Source organism: Bos grunniens, chromosome 14 (genome assembly GCF_055505025.1).
Source record: "Bos grunniens cultivar Pamir isolate PY7600 chromosome 14, Bosgru_T2T1.0, whole genome shotgun sequence".
Taxonomy (NCBI): domain Eukaryota; kingdom Metazoa; phylum Chordata; class Mammalia; order Artiodactyla; family Bovidae; genus Bos; species Bos grunniens.
In genome coordinates, this window is record NC_141178.1 from 72,590,078 (window position 1) to 72,617,509 (window position 27,432).

The 27,432-nt window shown below is 41.8% G+C and overlaps 1 protein-coding gene across 29 annotated transcripts in view; it reads right to left on the bottom strand.

Annotated features, from left to right (window-relative positions):
- LOC147359668 (uncharacterized) overlaps positions 1-27,432 on the bottom strand; it is a 587,603-nt gene that overhangs the window by 410,201 nt on the left and 149,970 nt on the right. For all 29 annotated transcript variants that reach the window (XR_015140278.1, XR_015140281.1, XR_015140291.1 and 26 more), the window contains one exon: positions 8,143-8,200. Coding sequence is in view for 14 of the 29 variants with exons in the window: in XM_086335510.1 (XP_086191636.1) it covers positions 8,143-8,200 (58 nt within the window). In the remaining 15 variants the exon portion in view is untranslated. The remainder of the gene's footprint in view (positions 1-8,142; positions 8,201-27,432) is intronic.

Here is a 27,432-nt window from a genome sequence, read left to right on the forward strand (position 1 = left end):
AGAACACTTTGATAGAATGTGAAAGTACATACATGGAAGGTCATTAACTGTAGTATTATTTGTAAGTCAAGACATTAAAACAACTGACATGTCCAGCCATCAGGTGCAGTTACAGAAGCCATGGTGCATTCACACAGGGGAAGACTATGTGGACTTAGAGATTGAGAACAGTATCTCTGCAGTAATATGGAGAATTCACCAGGATATATTTCTAAGTGAAAACAGGACTAAGTGTAGACAAGCTATAATATGCTTCCTCTTGTCTAAGACAAGAAAATAATCTCCATATGTTTCATACGTTTGCAAAAACAACAGGAAATACAAACAAGAAACTAACAAAAACGCCATTTGTGGTGGTTGTTTACTCGCTAAGTTATATCCAAGTCTTTTGCAACCCCGGTTACTTCACAGGAAATGTCTTGGAGAATTGTGGAGGGAAAAGAGAAGGACACAAAACTTGCTTGTGTTTGCCTTTCTATACCATCACACCCTTTGACTGATGTAAGTTCATACCTATTAAAAGTAAAGCTAGTTTTTAAAAGCCTTTCTAAAAATTGAGAATAAACCAAGACAAATAAACCCAACCATCCATCAATTCAGTAACATAACCACACAGAGAAATGATCATTTTTTTCCCCCCAAGATGCTTTGACCACAGTACTTTGATTGAACATCCTCTGCAGAACATGTTCCATGGACAAAAAGAACTACAGGGTAATTTAAATCTGACTGTAGCATGTTAGTGAGAAAGCTCATACTGTTATTCTGAAACCATTTTATTTATGTCATACAATAAAACAAAAGAGGAATTATGAATGACTGTCAAAGAGAAGAAAAGATTCAATTGTGAGATCAAAAATTAACTATAAAACTAATGTTGACATTGCAGTGGAAATACTTAAATGAATGATTCTGCTAATTGTGCATTATCTATCTTAGTCCATTGAAATGACCTAGCAACAGTGTCACTAGAGTCGGTATAAGCACACCTAGCGCTCTGAGTTTGCTTTACAAAAATCTATTTTTCTTGGAGAACTGCTTGCTTTCAGGACTGGATTAGGGAAGGTACAAGTTGAGCCTGGAACACATTGTCATGTTCAAAAGCAAAGAAGCTTTCAAATAGTAATTGGTATGTCAAAAAGACACAAGAACCACCCCGAAGGAGCTCATGCTGCCCAAAATTGTCATGATTGGAGTCCTAAAAGAAACAATGATTATAATGGATTGAAATACTTGGGACTTATGAAAGCCGTGAGTCCATAATGATACTCAAAAAAACACAAAAAACAAAAAACCTAGGAACAAAAGTATATTTGTTACCATTTGAAGCAGTTACTAAAGCAACATCTTCCTTTGCAAATTGGTAATTAAAGAGAAGTAATTAAGTATTCATCCCACCTTGTCTGTAAAAACTGTTTTTCAGGGCAAATAGACCCATTTATGACAGAGAGATCTGCTTTATGGAAGCAGGTCAAGCAGTAAATGTAGAAGGAATGTTAGAATTAAAAAGCTAACACATCACCACTCCTAATAGATCCTGAGGCATGGAAAGCGGTTCTGTTAGCACAGAAGTGCAGGTAGTGATTAAGTACAGTGTGAGGAGGGTCAGAGAAAGCTTCCAGGGAGTTAGTGTGGGCTGAGGCTTGAATGTGAGAACAGAGAACAAGAACACAGGGGGACTTATCAGGTCAGGGCATGTGCTGGGGAGCTGGGAAAGCTTGAGGATCTGCGCTGATACTGAAGGTCATTGTTAACCATTCAAGAGATCCAAAGTCAGCAAAAAACCTGTACGTTGCAGAGAGTCCAAATTTTCTTTAGAAAATGCCTTTGGAAGGAGGTTTGTGGTAGCCCCATATGGAAGACCACCCCAGCACATTTCCCCAGAACTGGGATCACCACACTATTTGAGAAATAAGAGGTGGTTAGCAACTGACAACAAAGACAGCACACTCTGAGACGCACATGGAAACTGCAGGCAACTGAGGGGCAAACAAGAGCCCTGTCCCCCATCTGTGACTTTCTCAGGGATGCGTGGCACATTCAGCAGATTAGCCACCATTACTGACACTAGTAACACTGCTCATCTTGTTCAGTGTCATCTCCGTCTCCTCTCAGTCGAAACTGAAAACATCCCTGATGCTAAGTATTCACAGTGCTAAGATATATAAGAAGGGATGAGAGACCAGAAGTGACACTAGAAAAGGAAGCAGAGGTCACATTAGGAAGGAGCTGTGTTGGAACCGTGTAGGTGAGATGTTAGAGTGAAGGGAAGCTACTGGAGAGAGTTTCAGGTAGGCTATGGCATGGCAAGATTTGTGCTTGGAAAAGATTACTCTAGTTTCACTGTAAAGAAGGGTGTGGAGCAGCCTTGGAGAATGAACTTATGGTTGCTGGGGGAAGGAACAGTTAGGGAGTTTGGGATGGGCGTGTACACTGTGATGCGTTTAAAACAAATAATACCAAGGACCTACTGTGTAGCACAGGGAACTCTGCTCAATGTTAGGTGCCAGCCTGGATGGGAGGGGAGTTTGGGAGAGAAAGGATACATGTGTACATGTATGGCTGAGTCCCTTCCCTGGTCACCTGAAACTGTCACAAGACTGTTAATCAGCTATATCCCAAAACAAAAGGTTTAAAGTGGGGGAAAAAAAAAAGGGCATAGAGGCCACAGGAAATTGAGTGACGGTAAGAAATAAGAACTTATTGTACAGTACAGGGAACTCTACTCAATACTCTGCAATGACCTCTACAGAAGACCCTAAGAAAGAGTGGATATATGTGTAATTGATTCACTTTACTGTATAGCAGAAACTAACACAGCACAGTAAATCAACTATACTCCAATAAAAATTAATTTAAAAAAATAATGCAGATATATAAGGGGGATATTACCATCACTGTGTTTATTTTTTTTAATTAATTTATTTATTTCTTGGTTTTGCCACATATTGACTTGAATCTGCCATGAGTGTACATGTGTTCCCCATCCTGAACCCCCCTCCCATCTCCTTCCCCATCCCATCCCTCTGGGTCATCCCAGTCCACCAGCCCCAAGCACCCTGTATCATGCATCAAACCTGGACTGGCAATTCGTTTCACATATGATATTATACATGTTTCAATGCCATTCTCCCATATCATTCTGCCCTTGCCCTCTCCCACAGAATCCAAAAGAGTGTTCTATACATCTGTGTCTCTTTTGCTGTCTCACATACAGGGTTATCGTTACCTTCTTTCTAAATTCCATATATATGCGTTAGTATACTGTATTGGTGTATTTCTTTCTGGCTTACTTCACTCTGTATAATAAGCTCCAGTTTCATCCACCTCATTAGAACTGATTCAAATGTATTCTTTTTAATGGCTGAGTAATACTCCATTGTGTATATGTACCACAGCTTTCTTATCCATTCATCTGCTCATGGACATCTAGGTTACTTCCATGTCCTGGCTATTATAAACAGTGCTGCAATGAACATTGGGGTACACGTGTCTCTTTCGATTCTGGTTTCCTCAGTGTGTATCAAGACAGTATGGTACTGGCACAAAGACAGAAATATAGATCAATGGAACAAAATAGAAAGCCCAGAGATAAATCCACGCACCTATGAACACCTTATCTTTGACAAAGGAGGCAAGAATATACAATGGATTAAAGACAATCTCTTTAACAAGTGGTGCTGGGAAAACTGGTCAACCACTTGTAAAAGAATGAAACTAGAACACTTTCTAACACCATACACAAAAATAAGCTCAAAATGGATTAAAGATCTAAACATAAGACCAGAAACTATAAAACTCCTAGAGGAAAACATAGGCAAAACACTCTGACATAAACCACAGCAGGATCCTCTATGACCCACCTCCCAGAATATCAGAAATAAAAGCAAAAATAAACAAATGGGACCTAATTAAAATTAAAAGCTTCTGCACAACAAAGGAAACTATAAGCAAGGTGAAAAGACAGCCTTCAGAATGGGAGAAAATAATAGCAAATGAAGCAACGGACAAAGAATTAATCTCAAAAATATACAAGCAACTCCTGCAGCTCAATTCCAGAAAAATAAACGACCCAATCAAAAAGTGGGCCAAAGAACTAAACAGACATTTCTCCAAAGAAGACATACAGATGGCTAACAAACACATGAAAAGATGCTCAACATCACTCATTATCAGAGAAATGCAAATTAAAACCACAATGAGGTACCATTTCATGCCAGTCAGAATGGCTACTATCCAAAAGTCTACAAGCAATAAATGCTGGAGAGGGTGTAGAGAAAAGGGAACCCTCTTACACTGCTGGTGGGAATGCAAACTAGTACAGCCACTATGGAGAACAGTGTGGAGATTCCTTAAAAAACTGGAAATAGAACTGCCATCACTGTGTTTAAATCTAACTTCCCTCTTAGTTGTTCCTTGAGGGACCAAGCATTACGTGAACTAGATATGAATGCAAAGTTTTAGATCTGAAGGGAAAAGTGGATGCCAGCTTTGAAACCCCAGTGCACAAAAGAGAGGCTTTTTAGGGGTCTATAATAGATTCCTCAGCTACAGAAAGCCAGTGAGTGAGAAGTGGCCGGTTCCCACTCTATTCCTCTAGGCAAATGAGAGGAAGCATGTGGAATTTCTTCCCAATAACTGACCCATAGTGGAAATTATAAGTGGGGTCAAGAAGGGGTCCTTTTCACTTCAACCCACCTAGAATATACTAAAAATAGCTGCCACCTGGAAAAACAAATACCAAAATCCAAACAGTTTACTTAGCACATATTCATTTATCCAGCAAATTTATTGATCATCTACTACCTCAGGGACTGCACTTTAGATTTACAAAAATTAGAAATTAGACCTCTTGATAAATGAAACAAACAACTGAACAGGAAATTCAGAACAGGGTAATGGGTATTCTGATGTGGGTGAACAGATCTTTCACAAAACCAAGGTTACCGGCTTCAGTGACCCTGAGAAGCTACCCCTGAAGGTAACTGGATGGGAATGGGCTGCTTACTACAGACAAAATGTCATCAGCGGGGAGTATGAAACATGAAAGAACTCTGCTGGATTTCATTTCCAACCTGCCTCAGCATCCACCATGCTTTTGGTTTCCAGTCTCACTGTTAAAAATACTGTTAAGGTGAACAAGACCACTGTGCTGGTTAGTAGTTATACCAAAATAAATGAACATGAATTATTCAGTGACAGTTACATAACCTAAAGAATTCTGTTTCAGGAATTTAAGACAAAGGTGGGAATGCTTTACTCCTTTGCTCTTCAGTGCTAAATGATAGATACATCAATGATTGATAAAGCGATTGCTAAATATTATATATAACAAACTCCCCTTTTACATATCTGATATGTGTCATCTTTTTTACATCTTTGTGTCACAGTATATTTGTTTTCTTCAAAATACTTACTCAAAGGAAAATAACTCTTAGTCTGAAAATTCTGATGAGTTTTGGTTGGGCAGCATACAATGTTATACAAAAAACACTTTGCATCCAAATGCCCATCAACTGGTGAATGCATTTTCAAAATGTCGTATATCCATATGATGAAATACCACTCAGCAATTAAAAGTAACAAACTATGATAATTCTATAGTATGGATGAGCCTCAGAAATATTAAGCTAAGTTTAACAAGTCAAATACAGAAGACTGTATATCATTTACATGAAAGGTCTAGAATGACTACATATTTCATCTTTAAGAAGTCTACGAAGGGCCAATTTGTACAGATGAAAAACAAATCATGGTTACTTGTGGCTAGGAGTAGAGGTAGAAATTAATTGCAGACCCAAGGGAACTTATTGGGGTGATGAACATGTTCTAAAATTAGATTGTGGTGATAGTTACACAATTCTATAAATTTACTAAAATAATTAAATTGAACACTTATAAATGGTGAATTTTATGATGTGGAAATTATAGTGCAAAAAATATGTCCCATATTTCTAATTCAGGTAGGCAGGAAGTATTGATGAAATTTCAAGTACCTACCTTGCACTGACCATCTCCTTAAGAACAGGTACTTTTATCTTTGTTCCAGAAAACCGTCTTCAGAGAAAGAATGCAATTAGCCCAGAGACACACATCTAATGCTAAGCTAAATTAGGAATGAAAGCCAACTGAATCCCTTCTAAGTCCTGTACACAATTTGCTTCATCGTGAGGTGGACTATGAAAAAATACAATTCAGTCTTACTTCCATCTTATCTAAAAGTTCATGGGTATTACAAAAAAGTTTCTTCCAACATGCTCATCCTCAGTGAATCTTAACTATTTGTTTTTAAACTACCTCATCATGAGAATACTATTAAAAGCAAAGAGAAAATAGTTAATTGAAAAAGAATAGCCAAGAAGGGATGAAGAAATTCTCAACAAAATATTAGCAAGTCATACAGATTCATAGAAGAATTAAACAATTTGACCAAGTGGAATTTGTCAAAGCAATATAAGGCTGTTTTTAGCACAGAAAATCAAAAAACAATATGATCAGCACAATAGACAGAACATGTGTATTTGACAAAATCCAATCCACATTCATGATAAAACTCTCACAAAAGTTGAAATAGAATTAAACTTTTTCACCATGATAAAGAGAATCTACAAAAAAAATTACAGCTAGCATCATATTTAATGGTAAAAAATCCACATTTCTCCATAATACCCAGAATAAAGAAAAGGTGTCTGCCCTTGGCACTTGTATTTAACATTAGACCAGGAGCTCTGTCCAGTGCAATCAAACAAGAAAATGAAATAAAAGTCATCCAGATTGAAAAGGAGAAGTAAAACTGTCTTCACATAGATCTGACATGATCCTAGTGTAGAAAACCCTAAGAAGTCCATTAAAAATACTAGAAATAATAAACAAGTTTAGCTAGGTCACTTGACAAAGGATCAATTATACTAATACACAAGAATCAACTGTATTTTGTAGAAGCATTGAACAATCTGAAAGTACAATTAAGAAAATAATTCAATTCACAATGGAATCAAAAGAAACAAGTACTTAGGGAAAATGTCAGCAATAGATGTTCAAGACTGTATTCCTAAAGTTAGAAAATATTGTCTAAATAAATCAAAGATTTTAAAATAAAGACAACACATGTTTCTGTATTGGAAGACTCAATATTGCTGCAAAGGAAAGTCTACCTGAATTGATCTATAGGTTCAATGCAATCCCTATGAAATTCCTAGCTATCTTTCTGCAGAAAGTGAAATAGCAAACAATATTAAGAAATCAGAATAAAATTAGAAGATTCAGATGTCCCAACTTGAATACTTACTGTAAAGCTATACTAATCAAAACAATGATACACTGCCACAAGAATAGATATGTAAATAAATAAATGTAATTGAGGGCCCAAAAATAAACTCATACATTTTCAATCAACTGACTCTCAACAAAAATGCCAAGAAAATTCAATAGGGAAGAAAATTCTCTCAATAAATGTTATTAATACAATATTTGCTTTCAGAAAGATTAATTTGCACACCTCCCTCACACCATGCTAACTCACAAATACTAACCTGAAATTGATCAAAGACCAAAGTGTAAAATCTAAACCTAAAAAACTTTTTAGGGAAAAAAAAAAAAAAGGAAAATCATGATTTGGGGTAAGGCAATGATTTCTAGAGACATTTCAAAACCACAAGTAATGCAAGAAAAAAAAAAAAGGTAAAATGGACATAAATTTACAACTTTTGTGATTCAAAAGACACCGTCAAGAAAGAGAGAAGACATGCACATAATGGGAGAAAATATTTGCAAGTCATGTATCTGACAAGGCACTTCTATCTAGAATGCATAAAATGCTTACGACTCAGCAGCAGACAACCAATTTGAAAACAGGCCAAGTATTTGAATAGACATTCTTCCGAAGACGATAAACAAACAGCCAGCAAGCACATGAAAAAATGCTCCACATCGTTACTCCTTAGGAAACACAAATCAAGACAACAACATGTCACACCCAGTTGAGTGGTTAGAATCTAAAATTCAGGTAATAACAAGTGCTGACAAGGATGCGGAAAAAATTGGAATCTACATATATTGCTGGTAAAATAGAAAATGGTACAGCCACATGGGAAAGCAGTTTGACGGTTTCTTTTTTTTTTTTTTTAATTTAAATACACTTACCGTATGTGACCAGCAATTCCACTCCTGGGTAATGTCTGAGAGTAATGAATGCACGTGTCTAAAAGAAAAACAAAAACAAATCTTGTACATGAATGTTTATAGCAGCATTATTCATAACAGGCAAGAAGTGAAAAAGTCCAAATGTCACTGCACACTTTTTATATGAATTTGCTAATCCAGCTTAATTTGAATGTCAGCTTCTCTAGCATTTCACATTTGTCTCTGAACATTTCAAATAATCAACATTTTGTATTCTCAAGATGAGACTTTAATTCTACCAACTTTGCTATTCTTGCAGTCTTGCGTCCTTCCCCACTCCCTCCCTTCCCCAAACGCTGCCTCTGCTACAGTCTTTAAGCAAAATCATCTCCTCTTGCTAGGAAATAATTTCAGCAAACTTTAGATCTGGTCTAAAATATTTGTTTGACAGTTTCTAGGGAATTAGGCTGGTTGCTCTTTTCAGCAAAATTACTTTCACTGAATAGGTTTACAGGGAATTGGTGTTTTGGTGAATTGCTTTTTGGCAAATGGGATTTTCAGCAAATTGACTGAGAGCCAAGGAACAACTCCATTCCCCTGTATTCTCTGCCTCCTCACAGCTTCACTCTTTGTTCACATAAATGAGTCTATTGACAGTCACATGTCTTCATTGTTTGGGCCTCTTAGAAACTTCCGGTCTTCAAGACCTAAAGCTTGGCAATGCAGATCTGATGACCTGACTCTACAGCATAATAAAGTTGAAGAGTGCAAACCACGCAGTGTAGACTAGGAGTCCCTCCCCTTTTCCCCCAACAGCCATGAAACCCTTTATTCTAAAGGGTCCAGAAGTCTAACATACGAAGGAGGCTCTTGCCAATGTAGGATCTGTTAAGCTTCCCCCCATGACCTCCCCCACATGCAGACCTGTTTCTTTATCAGCCTCTGAGTTCCTAGGAAGGTGACCTGGTGATCTACATCACACAGCTGAAGAATCACTAGCCTCATCCCACCATATCTTTTCAGGCAGAAAACTGAGGCACAGAGAGTCCCAGTGACTTAATCAAATTCAAAAGGAAGAATGAAAAATAATGATAGGATATTAACCCTCCCACCCTGCCCCAGAACGTGAATATTAATAACTATACTCAAATCTCCGTATTTGGTATAGAAATCTTTCCTAGTATCCAAATGGATCTTCCCAAACTGACAATGGAAAGAACATGAATTTCAACTCCATCAGGTAATATTCTAGTTCTATTTCTTTCTATCTGTGTAAATGTGCATGTTTTTTTCCTTTCCCTTCTCCTTGCTTACTCCCTTCCTCTATGCTTTACAGAAGACCTAAGGATTTGAATGTTTTCTATCTTTTAAAAGCAATTCTCCCCAAAAGAGTCACCAACACTCAGAATAATCCGTGACCACAAGTCCAAATAAAGTTCACATTGATCAGTCAATTAAAACCCACAGAGTAAATAAATACTTCTGAGAGCAGCCAATAAAGCTGAAAATAGTGACAACCCATATAAATTTGCATCAGAAATATCACTTCCCTTTGACATTTCTCAAATCAACCGCCTTTAGGCTCTTCACACAGTCTTTTCTCCAGCATTCTACTGCAGTTTCCTATGTGTTTAAGAGAGATGTGTGAACTGATGACTCCAAGAAGCTCCACACACAGTCTCTCAGGGGAAATAATACTAAAGACCTGCCTGCTACCTTCTCCAATTTCCCTGTCCAGGTATTCCTGGAGAGCTAAATCGTGTACTAATGGAAGGATCTTCTACAGAAAATTTGGAAATGAAACTTAGGTTACCTGGAATTCATATTAAGTCTTCAGCTGCAGGGAACAGAGAAAAAGCAGTAGGAAGAGAAACGTATGGATTAAAAATATTAGGAAGCATAAGAGAAGAGAGAGGTCTCTGGAATCTAGTTGCCCTCTGTTCCTGAGGGGTGACTGGTGAATGTTCTGTGTTGGCAAGAATGACCCTGGAGGTCAAAACAGGCCAAGTTGCTTCATCAAAACCAGCCTCATAGCTGCCTTTTGTTGAAAGCCCTTTATAAAACGGGCTCCAAGCTGAAAGCTTTATATACATTATTACATTTGAATCTTAGATTCCCCACCTGAGACTTCTTAATTTTAAAAGAAAGGAACTTTAACTTTGAAAGAACAGGACCACTTTATCCCAGTGATCAGATGTGAAAGATCCCCATTGGGGTCACTCTGATTCCCTTTCATTTCTCCTAAAATGCTCTCCTTAAAACTGTGAGAGTAGCATTGACGTGTATACACTACCTTGCGTAAAATAGACAGTGAGTGGGAAGGTGCTGTATTGCACAGGGAGCTCAGCTCGGTAGCTCGGCAGCTCGGGGCTCTGTGATGCCGTGGACAGGGGAGGGAGGCTCACGAGGGAGGGGATATATGTATACAAATCGTTGATCCACATTGTTGTGCAGCAGAAACTAACAACACTGTAAAGCAATTATACTCCAATTTTAAAATAATAAAAAAGTTATCATTCACCATTGCTTTTATACTATAAACCAAACTCCTCGCAACAGCCAAAAAGCCCTATATGATTATCTCACTCTTGCCTCCTTGTCTTGTCTCTTACTTTCTGCTAGTCCCTCCTTTAATCTTGTTCATTCCCAATGTACATAACTATGTTTTCTCTCCTGTCCCTTTCACATTTCCTCTTCCTCTCTCCCTTTGTCTCTCTCTCGCCTCTAATCCACACCACTTCATTTATTGCTCGAGAAAGTTGCTGATGAAATATTTCTCACCAAGTCATGCATAATTGGTTTAATGCCTTAGTCTCCCTAGAGCATTTGCATTTTAATAGAGGACAATATTTTATTAGCATTAATGTTAATTATTAACTAAAATAGCTTTCACTTTTATAGCACTTTAGAGTTTACATTGCACATTTACATATAGTATCAAATCTATACCCACAGAGGTGAAGAGAGGAACATGTTTTTATTGAAAGAAAAAAGCTACCTTGAAATGCATTTTCTTCCTTCGGTGTGACTCCTCCTTTTACTTGGGAGGAAGGGTACTTAAATTGAGAAATTAAATGCAAACAATGAATAATGCTAAATCCTAGACAATCTGTACAATTAGGAAAGACTGATTTCTACATGTTAATAGGCATCTTTTACTTTGTTTATAATGAACAAGTAATGCTCACAGCAACAAATTTAAGAAGCTTTACCTCAAAGAGAATTTCTGATAAGAACAGTCAGTCATCAGTAAATAAGAGTGGCATTCCACCTACAATTGGCTTCCCTGGTGGCTCAGATGGCAAAGAATCTACCTGCAATGTCGGAGACCCAGGTTCGATCTCTGGGTTGGGAAGATCCCCTGGAGAAGGGAATGGCTACCCACTCCAGTATTCTTGCCTGGAGAATGCCATGGACAGAGGAGCCCGGTGGGCTACCATCCATGGGCTCACACAGGGTCAGACATGACTAAGCAACTAACACTTTCACTTTTACAATCATACTGGAAACATAAGACTGGGATGTTAGGACATTTAACCAGCTTCCAACTTTGCATCTTATTGGCTTTCTTATACTTGGGAATCCATTATAGGGGGAAATGTGGTCTTTTCTTACTGGATCTCAGTTCTCTGAAATCAGGTATTGAAAACTTGGTATAAAAGTAAGGATGTAGTGAGAGGAATTTTGCAAATCTTAATCTAATGGCTATGGCCAAATCGCAATGACCTGAGAGAATGAAAATGGGTCAGAGCTCTACATAAAATACAGTTAAGGTCCAACCCAGGGTTGCAACAGTGGAGACAGAAAGAAAGTCAAACGTGTGGAGGTAACATGAATTTACAACATCTCCATGTATCTCTGGTATTGACTGTATCTTCCTGCCCCAAGGTGACTTTCCTAATCCCATTATTAACTTTGCCAAGAGCTCAATAAGGGAAAGCCGCAGTCAACACAGTGATACAATCAGAGTCCCTGCTGTTTTATCTACAAAATGTCCAGCATTCATTCAATAATTACTAAGAAGAAGAAGAAACAGGACTGAGGAAAAGAGAAACCGATGCTAGAAACACGAGTCATCAGGACAGTGTAAATGAAAAAGACAAAGCGATAACATCACTTGGCCACCAGAATGCCTTAAATAAAAAACACCACCAAAACAATAGCATTAGCGAGGCTGCGGGGCCATCAGGACATTCCTGCTCTACTGGAAGGACCATAGCTTGGTACCACTTTTGAAAGCTGCTTGGTATCTCTCGAAGTCCAACACATGTGCACCTTCTGAGGCAGTATTTTCCACTGCAAGGTATAAACCCAATAAAAGTGAGTGCATAAGGTACACATTATGGCTTCCCTAATGGCTCGGACGGTGAAGAATCTGCCTGCCATGCCAGAAACGTGGGTTAGATCCCTGGGTCGGGAAGATACCCTGAAGAAAGGAATGGCAACCCACTCCAGTATCCTTGCCTGTAGAATTCCATGGACAGAGAAGCCAGGTGGGTTACAGTCCATGGGTTACAGAGAGTCAGACACAACTGAGCGATTAACACTTTTACTAAGGTACACACTGCCATATTTAAAATGGATAATCAATAAGGACCTACTTATAACACAGGGAACTCTGCTCAGTATTATGTGGCAGCCTGGATGGGAGGCGAGTTTGGGAGAGAATGGATACATGTATGACTGAGTCCCTTCGCTCTTCACCTGAAATTATCGCAGCATTGCTAATCGGCTCTACCCCAACACAAAAAGTTAAAATGAAAAAAAAAGGAGTATATAAATATCCTAAAGAAGGTGAACAAGAATGTCTGTAGCATGACATATTCATAATTGCAAACAAGGGAAAAAATATCCTCAGAAGAATTTTTATATTCATATAATGAAATAATACATATACAGTGACGAGGAAGGACAGACCATGGGTACACACAACTAATTCTCATGAACAGAATGTTGAGCAAAATAAACCAGACAAAAGAGTATGTGTTCTATGATTCCATTTATATAAAGTTCAAAACAAACACAATTAGAAATCAAGGTGGTGGTTCCCCTCGCAGGGAGGTAGTGAAGGAAAAAGAGCATGAGGGGGTCATCTGGAGGTTTGGTCATTAGCTGTTTCTTGATTTGGGTACTAGATGCTAGAGAGTGTTTATTTTTGAAAATTCATCAAAGCTGTATACTTTTAAGATTTGTGCCCTTTTCTAATGTTACTCTTTTTGCCTTTTCATAAAGCTATGCTTTTTTCAATTGTCATGTACAGATGTGAGTTGGACCATCAAGCAGGGTGAGCACCAAAGACTTGATGCTTCTGAATTGTGGAGTTGGAAAAGACTCGAGAGTCCCTTGGGCAGCGTGGACATCAAACCAGTCCATCCTAACAGAAATCAATCCTGACTATTCACTGGAAGGACTGATGCTGAAGCTCTAATACTTCGGCCACCTGATGCAAAGAGCCGACTCACTGGAAATGACCCTGATGCTGGGAAAGATTGAGGGCAAGAGGAGAAGGGGATGGCAGAGAATGAGATGGTTGGATATCATCACTGAGTCAATGGACATAAGTTTGAGCAAACTCCGGGAGATAGTGAAGGACAGGGAAGACTGGTGTGCTGCAGTCCATGGGGCCACACAGAGTCAGACACAACTTAGCAACTGAACAACAGCAACAAAACTGATGTTATTTATGAAAGGTTTGTTTAGTAAGAAATGTATTTACAAGAAATGTGTGTGGCGTTTCAAAGACTTATCAAATCTACTCTTCAGTCCCTGGAGAGTCCCTTCACCCCATCTTTCAGGTTTCTGGGCCCAGTAACAAAATGTATATTGGTAGGAGTGGGTTCCCAACACCAGCAATTCTCAGGATACCAACTGGGGGTCCTACAATTCAACTCAATTCTGACACACTCTATCCAGAGGTAGCATCCGATTCCATACGTTAAGGTTCAATCCTACAAACTTGCCCCCCACCCACTTCAGACACCAGTACAAGCCCAGGTGATAACCAACTAGCTATAATCAGAGGTTTCCACACCTCCTCCTCAGGCTCAATTAATTTGCTAGAGCAGCTCACAAAACTCAGAAACATTTTACTCCCTGGATTTCTGGTTTATTATTAAAGAACATAATTCAGGAACAACCAGATAGGAGAAATGCCTAGGGCAAGGTCATGGGGAAAGGACACGAAGCACGCATGCCTCTCCATGCGTGTCACCCCTCAAATTCACCAAAAGGAAATTCTCTGAACCCTGTCTTTTGGGGGTTTTATGGAGGCTTCGTTACATAAGTGTTAGTTGCTCAGTCGTGTCTGACTCTTCGTGACTGCATGGACTATAGCCCACCAAGCTCCGCTGTCCATAGAATTCTCCAGGCAAGAATACTGGAGTGGGTAGCCATTCCCTTCTCCAGGGAATCTTTCCAACCAAGGGATGGAACCCGGGTCTCCTGCATTGTAGGCAGATTCTTTACCTTCCACCAGGGAAGCCTTTAATTACACAGTCATGTTTGACAACTCATTGGTCATTGGTGATTGATTAAACCTCTAGCCTCTCTCCCCTCCCCCAAATGAGGGAACGAGACTGAAAGCTCCAGCCCCCTCCATGGTGGGCTCCCACAGGCTTGCAAGTCCAACCTCGAGACCAAAGAAAGAGGCCTGACACAGCAACAGAGACATCAATCACATATTGAACAGGGTACACTTACAAGTCTGAAGCAAAGTCCTGGAGTGACATCCCAGTGTATATGGCAAACAACAGGCAGGATATGGCCACAAACTTCACTCCTCCAGGGGGAAGGAGACTACCGTTTATAAGTTTATAAGGGGATTAACATAAGGTTGGCTCACCAGTTACCAGGGAAACCAGTGGCTGGGGTGGGGGCAAGCATGTAGGTAGTTACTGATTCAGTTCAGTTCAGTTCAGTTGAGTCACTCAGTCGTGTCTGACTCTTTGCAACCCCATGAATCACAGCATGCCAGGCCTCCCTGTCCATCACCAACTCCAGGAGTTCACCCAAACTCATGTGCATGGAGTCGGTGATGCCATCCAGCCATCTCATCTTCTGTCGTCCCCTTCTCCTCCTGCCCCCAATCCCTCCCAGCATCAGAGTCTTTTCCAATGAGTCAACTCTTCGCATGAGGTGGCCAAAGTATTGGAGTTTCAGCCTCCGCATCAGTCCTTCCAGTGAATACCCAGGACTGGTCTCCTTTAGGATAGACTTGTTGGATCTCCTTGCAGTCCAAGGGACTCTCAAGAGTCTTCTCCAGCACCACAGTTCAAAAGCATCAATTCTTCAGCACTCAGCTTTCTTCACAGTCCAACTCTCACATCCATACATGACCACTGGAAAAACCATAGTCTTGACTAGACAGACCTTTGTTGATTAAGTTACTGATTAAGCCCTATGATTAAGAGGGTTGGATAGTCATGTGAGTAGGGTGTAGGTAAAGCAGGGATTGGGTGAGCAGGAGGTGTACAGACAGCAAGAGGACAGCCATGGTGAGCAGCCTGACCATACCCCCGCCGCATTCACAGCTGCTTCCTCTGGCAACCAACTCCCATCCTTAACTGCTTTCCAAAAGTCACCTGTTACAGAAACCCAACTATTGTGGAAAAGAGATTGTCATGAATATTAAGACACCCACTTCACCTTTATGGCTCTGAATTTTTCAAGCAACCAAGGACAAGGCACCCAGCAACGAAAGATATTTTTGTTTCACTTAGCAGGAAATTCCAAGGGTTTTGAGGGCCAAGAACCGTGAAAGTGAAAGTGAAGTCATTCAGTCATGTCAAACTCTGCAACCCCATGGACTGTAGCCTACCAGGTTCCACTGTCCATGGGATTTTCCAGGCAAGAGTACTGGAGTGGGTTGCCATTTCCTTTTCCAGGAGATCGTCCCAACCCAGGGATTGAACCCCGGTCTCACGCATTTTAGGCAGACACTTTACCATCTGAGCCATCAGGGAAGTCTGAACACAGGAACTGTGAGTGATGATTAAATACACATAAGAAATATATTTTGGTCATATGAATGATTGATTATATATGTATTTTTCTTTTTTAATTTTATATTGTAACTGATTAACAATGTTGCATTAGTTTTGGGTGTATAGCAAAGTGATTCAGTTATCTTGCACCCTATTTTTAATTATTGTTTATCCAAGATATCCCCCCTAACTCAAAGCCCGATATGGTCTTCTGCTATTGGGCAAGAAAAAGTTTTTTTAAAACAATAGAAATGTATCCGCTTAGAATAAATGAAAATGAATATCTCAAATATATAACATGGAAAGTAGGGCTTTTTAAAAATTAAGACAATAAAAGGATTATAATTTATATTAATAATAAAAATATTAGGAAATTAAAAACAGTTCGCAGAAAGTTCTTGAAATTTTCCCCTAAATTATATGCCAGGGACCTTCAGATTCAACTCTCTGGATTCAGTACCAGACCAAGCCAAAAATTTCAAAAGAGGAGGGAAAAAAAAAAAAACACAGTAAAGTCACAAAATCATCTCTTCTGCTCATGAACTGGTGAGTCTTCAGGGGCAAATGGCTGAGTTCCTAAACAGGTCCTGCACATTAGCCAGCTAGCAAGACTGTGAAAGCTTCAGCTGCCGTCTGTACCTAAGCCACCAGGAGCACTGAATTTCCCTTTCATTTGAAATTCTGCCACAACCTCCACCCCAGAGGGCAGGCCTGACCCCAGCGGTTTGATGTCCCAAGCAGATGTGGAACACAGGAGCCTCCCCAGGGAGGCGATTCCGAATGAGCGTCTGCCTTTGGATCCTAGTCCCCAGACTATCTCTTTGCAACAGAACCTCGTCTGGAAACAACACAATTATCTTTTCTAGCAGGGGCTGTGAGGGAAGAGGAAAGGCTGGAAAGGAGAAGGAGTTGGGGCTGGGAAACCAACCAAATGCGGTTCATTTTCAGGAAGATGCTAGGCTGGGTGTTTCAGAGTGGCTTACATGGGTTCATGATGCATTTTCTTTGAGGTTCCCCCACTCCGGATACGCCAGTGCCCTCTTTTCAGCCCGGGCCCTTGCATCACCACCAAGCAGGGGAAGGAGCCGGGCCAGCGGTCACCGTTCTCTTGGATAAGCTTTACCGTAATCTTCATAAACCTCAATGCTCAAGGTGCAGAGGGAGATTGGAGGAAACTTGTTTTTCCGTTGGTTTCTCTGTGACTTCTGTGGCTAGTCATTCCTAGAACAGGAAGCTGGAGAAACTTAGGTGGGAAACACTCTTCTGACCAGCCGGGTTTCCTCACCCTTCTAGGGTACAACTGATTAGGAAAAGCTTCAGGGTTACATAAACTCCTTCCTCGGCTGGTTGGGGAGTGAGGGGTGGTTCTTACAAAAGGTAAATGGGTTGCTCACCCCTGAGAATTGCAATCCCCCCATCCCTGAAGCAGGGCAGGAATCTCTTGGTTGTGTTTCAGTATTGTTGCCAGCTTCATTTCAACACCCCACTGGACCAGTCAGGAAGGACAACCAAGTCCATTCATTCATTCAACAAGTATTAATTAAGTGCCCACCATTGCCGGGACCTGGGATCCGTCAATAACACATTAGAGAACTCTACCCTGGTGGGCTCATCTTCTAAGGAAAGGAAACAGAATGAACAATAGTAAAGAAGTAAATTAAAAGCATGTTGGAAGGTGAAAAGTTGAATCAATGGAAACAGAAAAAGTACAGAGCGGTGGAGGAGGGGAAATGAGAGATGAAATTTTAAACAGGGTTCAGAGCTTGAAAAGATGACATCTGAGCAAAGCCTTGAAGAAGATAAATGGGGTCAGTTATGTGACCTCCTGAAGGAAAAGCAAAGGGCTAAGGTCTGAGTGTTCCTAGTGTGTTCAAGGGACCACAAAAATGGTCCGAGTGGGAGGAATAGAATGATCCAGGAGGAGTGGGAGATGATGTCTGAGAGATACAGGCCAGAGTAGGTAGGATTCTGCAGGTGAATGTAAGGATTTGGCCTTCTAGAATAAATAAAATGGTAACCATTGCTGTTCTAGGCAAAGGAGCGGCAGAATCAGACCATTCACCGTCGTGCTCACTCTGCAGTGAGAACAAACACAGGCAGGCTCTTCGGGTATCATTATATCCTCCTCTACTGGAAGCCCCTACAAGCTTCTGGGTCACACCAGATGACCTACGGAGCCAGCCCATCTTGGCCTGGGAGGGCTGGGTGAGGTCAGGAAGCCCAACAGCCTACGTGCTTAACCACACAGTTTAAATCATCCAAGTGACCCATGAAGAATTACAAAGACAATTTTTTGCTTATTTCCCTGCAGAAGGACTTTGAGACCCTCCCCTTCCCTTTCTTCAATTTCCTAGTGACCAAAGAAACAGATTCCAAGGACTGCTAGCTGGATGCAATCCATACACTCAGAACACAGAGAGCTAAACTGCTTCTCTGTTCCCACGTTCCATTCATACTCAGGCTCTAACCTTCCAAGCTGATCACCCGTAATGCTGTACGGAATGCAATATTTTCTTTAAATCATGACATAGTGAGCACACATTATTTCAGTGATGTGGTAGACTGGGGGGACTCTATCAAGGCTATTAGTCAGTTCATTTTGAGTAGGGCTACCAGCTTCTTTAACAGGAAGATATACTGTTTGTTTCTCTGGAGGCATGAAACCAGGAAGAGAAAGACATTCTGAAAGGGAAAGCCACACTGAGGCCATGCCATCAGTTCAGTTTAGTCGCTCAGTCATGTCTGATTCTTTGCAACCCCATGGACTGCAGCACGCCAAGCTTCCCTGTCCATCACCATCTCCCGGAGCTTACTCAAACTCATGTCCATCGAGTTGGTGATGCCATCCAACCATCTTATCCTCTGTCATCCCCTTCTCCTCCTACCTTCAGTCTTTCCCAGCATCAGGGTCTTCTGCAATGAGTCAGTTTCTCGCATCAGGTGGCCAAAGTATTGGAGTTTCAGCTTCAACATCAGTCCTTCCAATGAATACCCAGGACTAATCTCCTTTAGGATGGACTGGTTGGATCTCCTTGCAGTCCAAGGGACTCTCAAGATGCATTTTGATATTTGGCAAAACTAATACAATTATGTAAAGTTTAAAAATACAATAAAATTAAAAAAAAAAAAAAGAGTCTTCTCCAATACCACAGTTCAAAAGCATCAATCCTTTGGTGCTCAGCTTTCTTTGTGATCCACCTCTCACATCCATATGTGACTACTGGAGAAACCATACCTTTGACTGCTGCTGCTGCTGCTAAGTCGCTTCAGTCATGTCCTACTCTGTGCAACCCCATAGACGGCAGCCCACCAGGTTCTGCCATCCCTGGGACTCTCCAGGCAAGACCCTGGAGTGGGTTGCCATTTCCTTCTCCTAGATGGACCTTTGTCAGCAAAGTAATGCCTCTGCTTTTTAACATGCTCTCTAGGTTGGTCATAACTTTTCTTCCAAGGAGCAAGCATCTTTTAATTTCATGGCTGCAGTCACCATCTGCAGTGATTTTGGAGCCCAAAAAATAAAGTCTCACTGTTTCCATTGTTTTCCCATCTATTTACCATGAAGTAATGGGACCGGATGCCATGACCTTAGTTATTTTGAATGTTGACTTTTATACCAACTTTTTCATCAAAAGGCTCTTTAGTGGCCATGCCATGCTCATCCCCAAATCCCAACAAATAATAGCAAGAAGGTGAGGTTAAAAGTAATGCATGGAGATAAGCTAGGTAAGAATGGCTGACTATTGAATTTTGGATCAAGAAAGTTAGAGGGGCTTCACTGGTGGCTAGTGGTAAACAATTCACCTGCCAATGCAGGAGACACAGGTTCCATCCCTGATCCAGAAGATCCCACATGCCATGGAGCAACAAAGCCCAGGTGCCATGCTGTTGAGCCTGTGCTCTAGAGCCTGGAGCCACCGCTGCTGAGCTCACATGCCGCAGCTACTGCAGCCCGCGCTTCCGCGAGCCCACGCTCCACAACGGGAGAAGCCACCCCAATGAGAAGCCTGCACACTGCGACTCGAGAGCAGCTGCAGTGCACCACATCCAGAGAAAAGCCCACGTGACAGTGAACACTCGGCACAGCCACGAAGAAATAAAGTTTAGAAAATACAAAGTTAGAGATTGGCCAGTCCTGATGTCACAGGTTGACACCCAAATGATACATATGTTCTGTTTGAACTTTACAGCTTTAAAAATGTTTACATTGTTGCAGGATATATCACACACAAAATTGTATTTCTTACTTCTCTTTAAAAATATGACTGACTAGCTACATGCTGGCAACACCAAGCCTACATTGCAAGGCAGCTAGAGCTTAATAGTGACTGCAGGAATCAGGCAGATGGTCCCCACTTTACCGCAAGTCCCATCTGATTTTTACTGATTTCTGACCCATTTCACTTATTAAAGATCTAAAGTTGTCACACCCTCAGCTCATCTATTATTTTTTATAGAAAATATAAGCCTAGAATGAGGGAGACAGTAGAGTTGTCAGTCATAAAATCAGAATCTGTGCTTTCCAGCCTCCCCCATCTGTGCAAGGGCTAAAAATAAAAACCTCAAGGAAGTCATTTTCCAAAGGCCCATCCTTCCTCCTCAAGCAACCTGGTGCTCCAGCCTCCATGACACCCTAGGGTCTGGTTCTTGGTTAGGTTTCAGAATTATTTTTAATTTGGCTTTGATTCTATTTCACTTGGTACCCACAGCGAGCTGCATTTGTGGCCAAAGGCTTGAACAAGCGCACAGGGTTCAGGACCCCAGGCTTCACCAGAGTTCAGGTGGAAACGGTAAAACCACCAGGTTTCATTGGAAGCTGGTGGAAACCTCTTGTCCTGCTTGGTTAGTGGTGCTTAGACTTTGGACTGGAGTCAAACTGACAAGTCTGCCTGCCCCCTCCCTCACTGGGATTGTGGCCTGGCCTGACCTATCGCCAGTGGTGACTATGTTAGAAAATCCCGTCTTTGGGACGCGACGGCATCACTGTCTCTACTCTTCCATTTGGTCCATGCCACCACCTACCCCTCTTTGGACTTGGAAAGGCCCAGACGGTTCCATTTCTTGCCCCATCTCATGGTCTTCAGGAAAGACCTAGTACTGTGCCTGTCGCCTTGCCCCCTTTCCTGGGGGAGTTCTAGCATGAGGCTTTTCTATAATAGGTGAGGATAAAAGCTCTGTGCATCACAAGAAGGTGGCAGAGGGATTTGGGCAAACAGAATGCTTTCTTACTCATTCATTCACTCACTCATACAACCAATCAGTATGGAGTACCTTCTGGTCTGAGTGCTTAGAAGACCTAAATGTCACTGACATGCCTGCTGTATCCTCAGTGAGCTCACAAAACCCAATCCTGAGCTCACACCGTAACGCAGACGATGACTGAGGACCTCCCTGGAGCCTCAGTTTCCTCATTTGAAATAAAAGGACCCCATTGACTCACACACAGATGAACTTTTGAGAACAAATGAGACGAGTGGATGTTACATTCTCTACAAACCGCAAAGCACAACTTCAGCACCTGATTACTGACTCATATTTTACTTGTGCTCGAGGATTTGACCTTGTCGGCTTCCCAGTTGGCTCAGTGGCAAATCCACTTGCCAATTCAGGAGACACAGGTTCTATCCCTGGATTGTGAAGATGCCCTGGAGAAGGAAATGGCAGCCCACTCCAAAATTCTCGCCTGGAAAATGTCATGGAGGGAAGAGCTTGGAGGGCTACAGTCCATGGGGTTTCAAAGAGTCAGACACGACTGAGCATGCCAGCATGTGTACAATAAAGGATTTGAACACTGCGAGCCAGGCTTTTAACTAAATAAATACAGAAGGGAAGTCTCGTCCTTACTATCAAAAGCTAACAAATGTAGAAAGAATGATGGAACTAGAAAACCATTTGGCAACAATTATAATAATCCTGCCAAGGCAGGAGATGCAAGAGACAAGCGTTCGATCTCTGGGTCAAGAAGATCCCCTGGAATAGGAACTGGAAACCCACTCCAGTATTCTTGCCTGGAGAATCCTATGGACAGAGGAGCCTGGCAGCTTACAGTCCATGGGGTCCCAGAAGAGTTGGACACGACTGAGCACACACACAATAATAATCCAGGCAGGCAAGAATTATGGATGCATTTTAAAACTAGTGGCTTAAGGTGTGAAGAGTAACAGAATGTTTATATATCAAGTATCTTCTGCCAGGATACTTACAATTAACAAGAAAGACAGTAAAAAATAACCTGGCAGACACAACCTGCATCATAGTCAACATCACCAGTAATGGGAGAAACTGACATCACATGCCTCCTGAGATAATACATGGAAAAAAGTGTCACTTCTATGATAGTTCAGCTGAAAATGCACAACCTGAATTTCATGAGGAGACACTGGAGAAACCCAGATTGAGGACCATTCTACAAAATACCTGATGTGCACTTTTCTAAACTGCCATCATCGTAAAAGAGACTGAGGAGGCCTAAGGGACACAAAGCATGGTACAGGGTTTTCTTCTTCTGCATAAAATATCACTGAGATGACTGGTGAATCTGGATAAGGTTATAGGTAAGGTAATAGTTCTATTTTAATGTTAATTTCCTAGTTTTGATGATCATGCTATGGTTATGTGAAAGAATGTGTTTGCTTTTAGAAAACATACACAGAGGTATTCAGGGACTAAGGGCATCATGTATAAAACTTACCTTCAAATAATTCAGTAAAAGAATTATCTATGATTGTACATATGTGTGTGTGTGCTCAGTCATGTCAACTCTTTGTGACCGCATGAACTGTAGCCTGCCAGGCTCCTCTGTCCATGGCATTTTCCAGTCAAGAAAACTAGAACAGGTTGCCATTTCCCACTCCGGGGGATCTTCCAACCAAGGGATCAAACTCGGGTCTCTTGCACCTCTGCATTGCAGGCAGATTCTTTACCACTGTGCCACCTGGGAAGCCCCATACATAATATGCACATATATAAATATATGTGTATAGAACAACTATGTATATGTGTATTTATGCATAGAGAGAGAAAAATTAACCAAAGCTGGTAGAATTATTAACACTGGGGAATTCCCTGTACTATTCTACAGACAGTTTGGGCTGCAGTTTCTGGAATCCCCAGACGCCAAATGTGTTTCATTCATTTTCATCTCTGTTGTCAGGGCTTCTGATATTCACGACAAGGTGGGCAATGATGCTAAATGGGACCCTTCCTTCAGTGATGGTTTCCCATAACTACACACCCACACACCAGAGCAGAGTCGTTAGGACTAGCTATCATTGCCGAGCCAGCTGGGGTCTTAAAAATTTATCTCCTGGAACCTACAGTCCAACATCATCTCTTCCATTCCTGATGGAAGGCAGGAGGCTATCTCTACTGCAATGCACCAGGCCAGCAGACATAGATCACACAGAAATCAGGTGGCAATTTAATCGCAGTGCTATTCCCACCATCTGTTTGTTGTGCTGGATTCTTTACATGCTACTTGGGCCAGCCGGTCAGCTCCTATCTGTCCTGGAAAAACCACTGGTAAAAATCAACCTATGCCTGAACCCTTTGCATTTTGGGGAGTCATGAAATGGCCACTCCCAGAGAATGGGCAAAATGTAACCCCCCACCCCCATAGTGCCAAGGATTAAACAGGACTTTGACCGCTCCCTTTCACTTGGTTCAAACAATCTAAAGAAAGTGCAAGAGTGCCCCCTTCTGCCCAAAGGTGGAATCATTCTCATTAGCCCTTCACATATTTCTGTCTCAAGAGAACTTAAAATCATGCCTTTCACAGAGAAATGTGATTCCAGAGCTCACGTTTTCAAACACTATGCTAAGCTGTTGCTTAAATCAGCACTTATCATCTACAATAAGATCTCACCTTTATTACTTCATGTTATCCCTTCCATGACCTCCAGAGGCAAAGAGACCAGTGGTCATTACATCCCCTAACAAATGACTTGAAACCAACAGTGAGGTTAATTCATCCAAGGCCAAAAAGACTCTCCCCTCCGTGTCTCCATCTTTCAAATTCAGTGGCTGCAAAGAAGGGCTTCTACACTCGCCCAACAATACGGATGAGACTCTTTGATTCTGGGTCATCCTCGATGCAACGAAGACTCAGGAAGAGTAGGCAACTGACATTACAGGCGGTCCACAATGCCTTGTGTCATTAAAAACCAAAAGCACAAACTCGGTTAACTTCCCTGCTGGGATGTGATCTGCATAGCGTCATCCTCTTAGTTCCCTAAGATCCCACCGTTTCTCTCTCCCCTTCCTAAGTAAATAGCTGCCAGAATGGGAACATCCATCAAGTCTGAAGGGAATATTTAGTAGACCTAAGCGATGCTAAGCACAGATCCAGGTCTAGGTTATATGCACACCAAGGTACTGCATCTTGTCTAAAAATGCACGATAGAGTGTAGAAGGACATGCACCAAAATGTTAATAATGGTTTCCTCCAAGAAAAGTTCAGGGGTGGGAGAAGACAGCCTGAAGGGAACTTTAATCTTCCTTGTAATATTTTACTATATTATAAGAATGCATTTTATGTTAGATATGCCAGTGAACATGACATTTCTTCAAATTCAAGACATTTGTACTGAACGTCTCAAATGTCAACTCAGATACCTTTTGTACCACAGCTACTGTTACCCAACGCAACCCTTCATAGCTCAATCCGTTGGTAGGATTATAGGATGCTGTTTGCTGTTTAGTCACTAAGTTGCGTCCAACTCTTTTGCGACCCCACTGTAGCCCTCCAGGCTCCTCTGTCCATGGGATTTCTCAGGCAAGAATACTGGAGTGGGTTGTCATTTCCTTCTTCGGGGGATCTTCCTGACCTAGTGATCCAACCCGAGTCTCCTGCTTGGCAGGCAGATTCTTTACCACTGAGCCACCTGGGAAGCCCCAAATATCAGTGTTGGACCAGAAAATAACTCAAAAGTCCCTTCCAGTTCAGAGATTTCACTAAGTGTGCTAAGCATGTACCACAGGGCTGTGCAGGCCTGGTTCAAACTGGGTGGGAAAGACCTACACCCCAGCTACCAACCCATTCGCTCACTCCCATAATGCACACACAAGTGTCCATGCCCGCACACACACACACACGCACTCCCGCTCCCAACTAGGTTCAGTGAAATGAGTCAGCTCCAAATGGAGGCATGGCTTCATATTCTCAGGTCAAGGTTTCCAGCCTGGGGGGAGAAAAGGGGGTCCAAGCCTAAGGTGAAAGCGCATTAAAAAATGTGTGTGTGGCAGACATAGAGAATCTACTTAGGGACACGAAGTGTTGGGGGGGAGGGCAGAGGAAGGAGAGGGTGGGATATAGGGAGAGAGTAACAGGGAAACTCACATTACCATATGTGAAATCGACAGCCAACAGGACTTTGCTGCATGACTCAGGGAACTCAAACCAGGACTCTGCAACAATCTAGAGGGGTGGGAGGTGGGAGGGAGGTTCTCGAGGGAGGGGACATATGTGTACCTGTGGCTGATTCATGTTGATGTTTGGCAGAAAATAACAAAATTCTGTAAAGCAATTATCCTTCCAGTAAAAAATTAGAAAAAAGAAAAGTGTGTGTGGTTCTTTCCTGAGAGAGACATTCAAGTTGCTCAGGACAGAAGATGGGCTTTCATGGCTGACTAGACAAGTCAAGTGGGTCCTCAGTGAGTGCTGGCTGCTTCCTCCCTCTTCAGATGCAGTGATCCAGCAGTCTGGGATTGCCTACATGCAGCTGAAGATGGCTAGGATCGTTGTTCCTTTAGCAGAAAGCCAAGAGGTTACGGTTCAGTGAGCTGGACTGCATAAAATGGGGTGCTCTAGGAGCCAGTACTCTACGGTAGGGAGAGGGTGGGAGCCTGCAGACCACCCCCACCCCAAGTTCAGAGGGCTCTTATCAGCCACAGGTGGAGGTTTGCTTAAACTTAATGATCCATCGCGACTGTGTTCACCTTGAAAAATACTGAAGTCTGTTGTGGTGGTGGTTGTCCTCTTGAAAGTTTAACACAAACAGACCCAAGAGGGCCTGTTCATAGCTGACAATGGTGCCAGAATAAGAAATGTTTTGCTGAATAACTTAGACGGAGTGATTGATTACTCAGGCTAAAAAAAAAAAATGAGAAATGGAAAATGCACTACACTTGGAAACGGAAGACCAGGGTTCGACACTTAGCTCTGTGACTCACTAGTGGTGTGACCTTGAACAGTCCAGTAGGCCTCTCGGAGACATATTTGTCGTCTATAAAGCAGGGATAATGCTAACATGTAATTAGTCAAAAGGTTGTCAGCATGAAACTAATAAAATAGTTCTCATGGGAGGGGAGTTTGGGGAGGAATGGATACAGGTATACGTATGGCTGAGTCCCTTTGCTGTCCACCTGAAACTATAAACATTGTTAATCAGCTATGAAGTTACTCAGTCACGTCCGGCTCTTTGCGACCCCATGGACTGTAGCCTACCAGGCTCCTCGGTCCAGGGAATTTTCCAGGTAAGAGTACTGGAGTGGGTTACCATTTCCTTCTCCAGGGGATCTTCCCAACCCAGGGATTGAACCTAGGTCTCCCACATTGCAGGCAGACGCTTTACCATGTGAGCCACCAGGGAAGCCATCATCTATACTCCCATATAAAATAAAAAGTTTTTTTAAAAAAAAGGATCTTTCTACTCACAGACATAGAGAACAGAGTTTGGTTGCCAAGGGGCAGGTGGAAAAGGGGAAGAAAGGATTGGGAGTTTGGGAATAGCAGATGCAAACTGTTATGTACAGGATTGATAAACAAGGGCCTCCTGTATAGCACAGGAAACGATATTGAATATCCTGTGATAAACCATAATGGAGAATATGAGAGAGAATGTAGACATATATATATGTACAACTGAATCACTTGCTGTACAGTGGAAACTAACAGCATTGTAAATCAACCATACTTTAATAAAGTTAAAAATAATTTTTCAATTAAATAGTTCTCATTAGCCTCAGATTACACATGAGAACACTGAGATGCAAAGGGTTAAGTGGATTACCAAGAGACACCCATTGAGGCAGTCACCAAGTCGAGTTTCAAACTCAGGTAAATCTGGCTGCTGCTGCTGCTAAGTCGCTTCAGTCGTGTCCAACTCTGTGCGACCCCATAGACGGCACCCCACCAGGCTCCCCCGTCCCTGGGATTCTCCAGGCAAGAACACTGGAGTGGGTTGCCATTTCCTTCTCCAATGCATGAAAGTGAAAAGTGAAAGTGAAGTCGCTCAGTCGTGTCCAACTCTTCGCGAACCCATGAATTGCAGCCCACCAGGCTCCTCCATCCATGGGATTTTCCAGGCAAGAGTACTGGAGTGGGGTGCCGTTG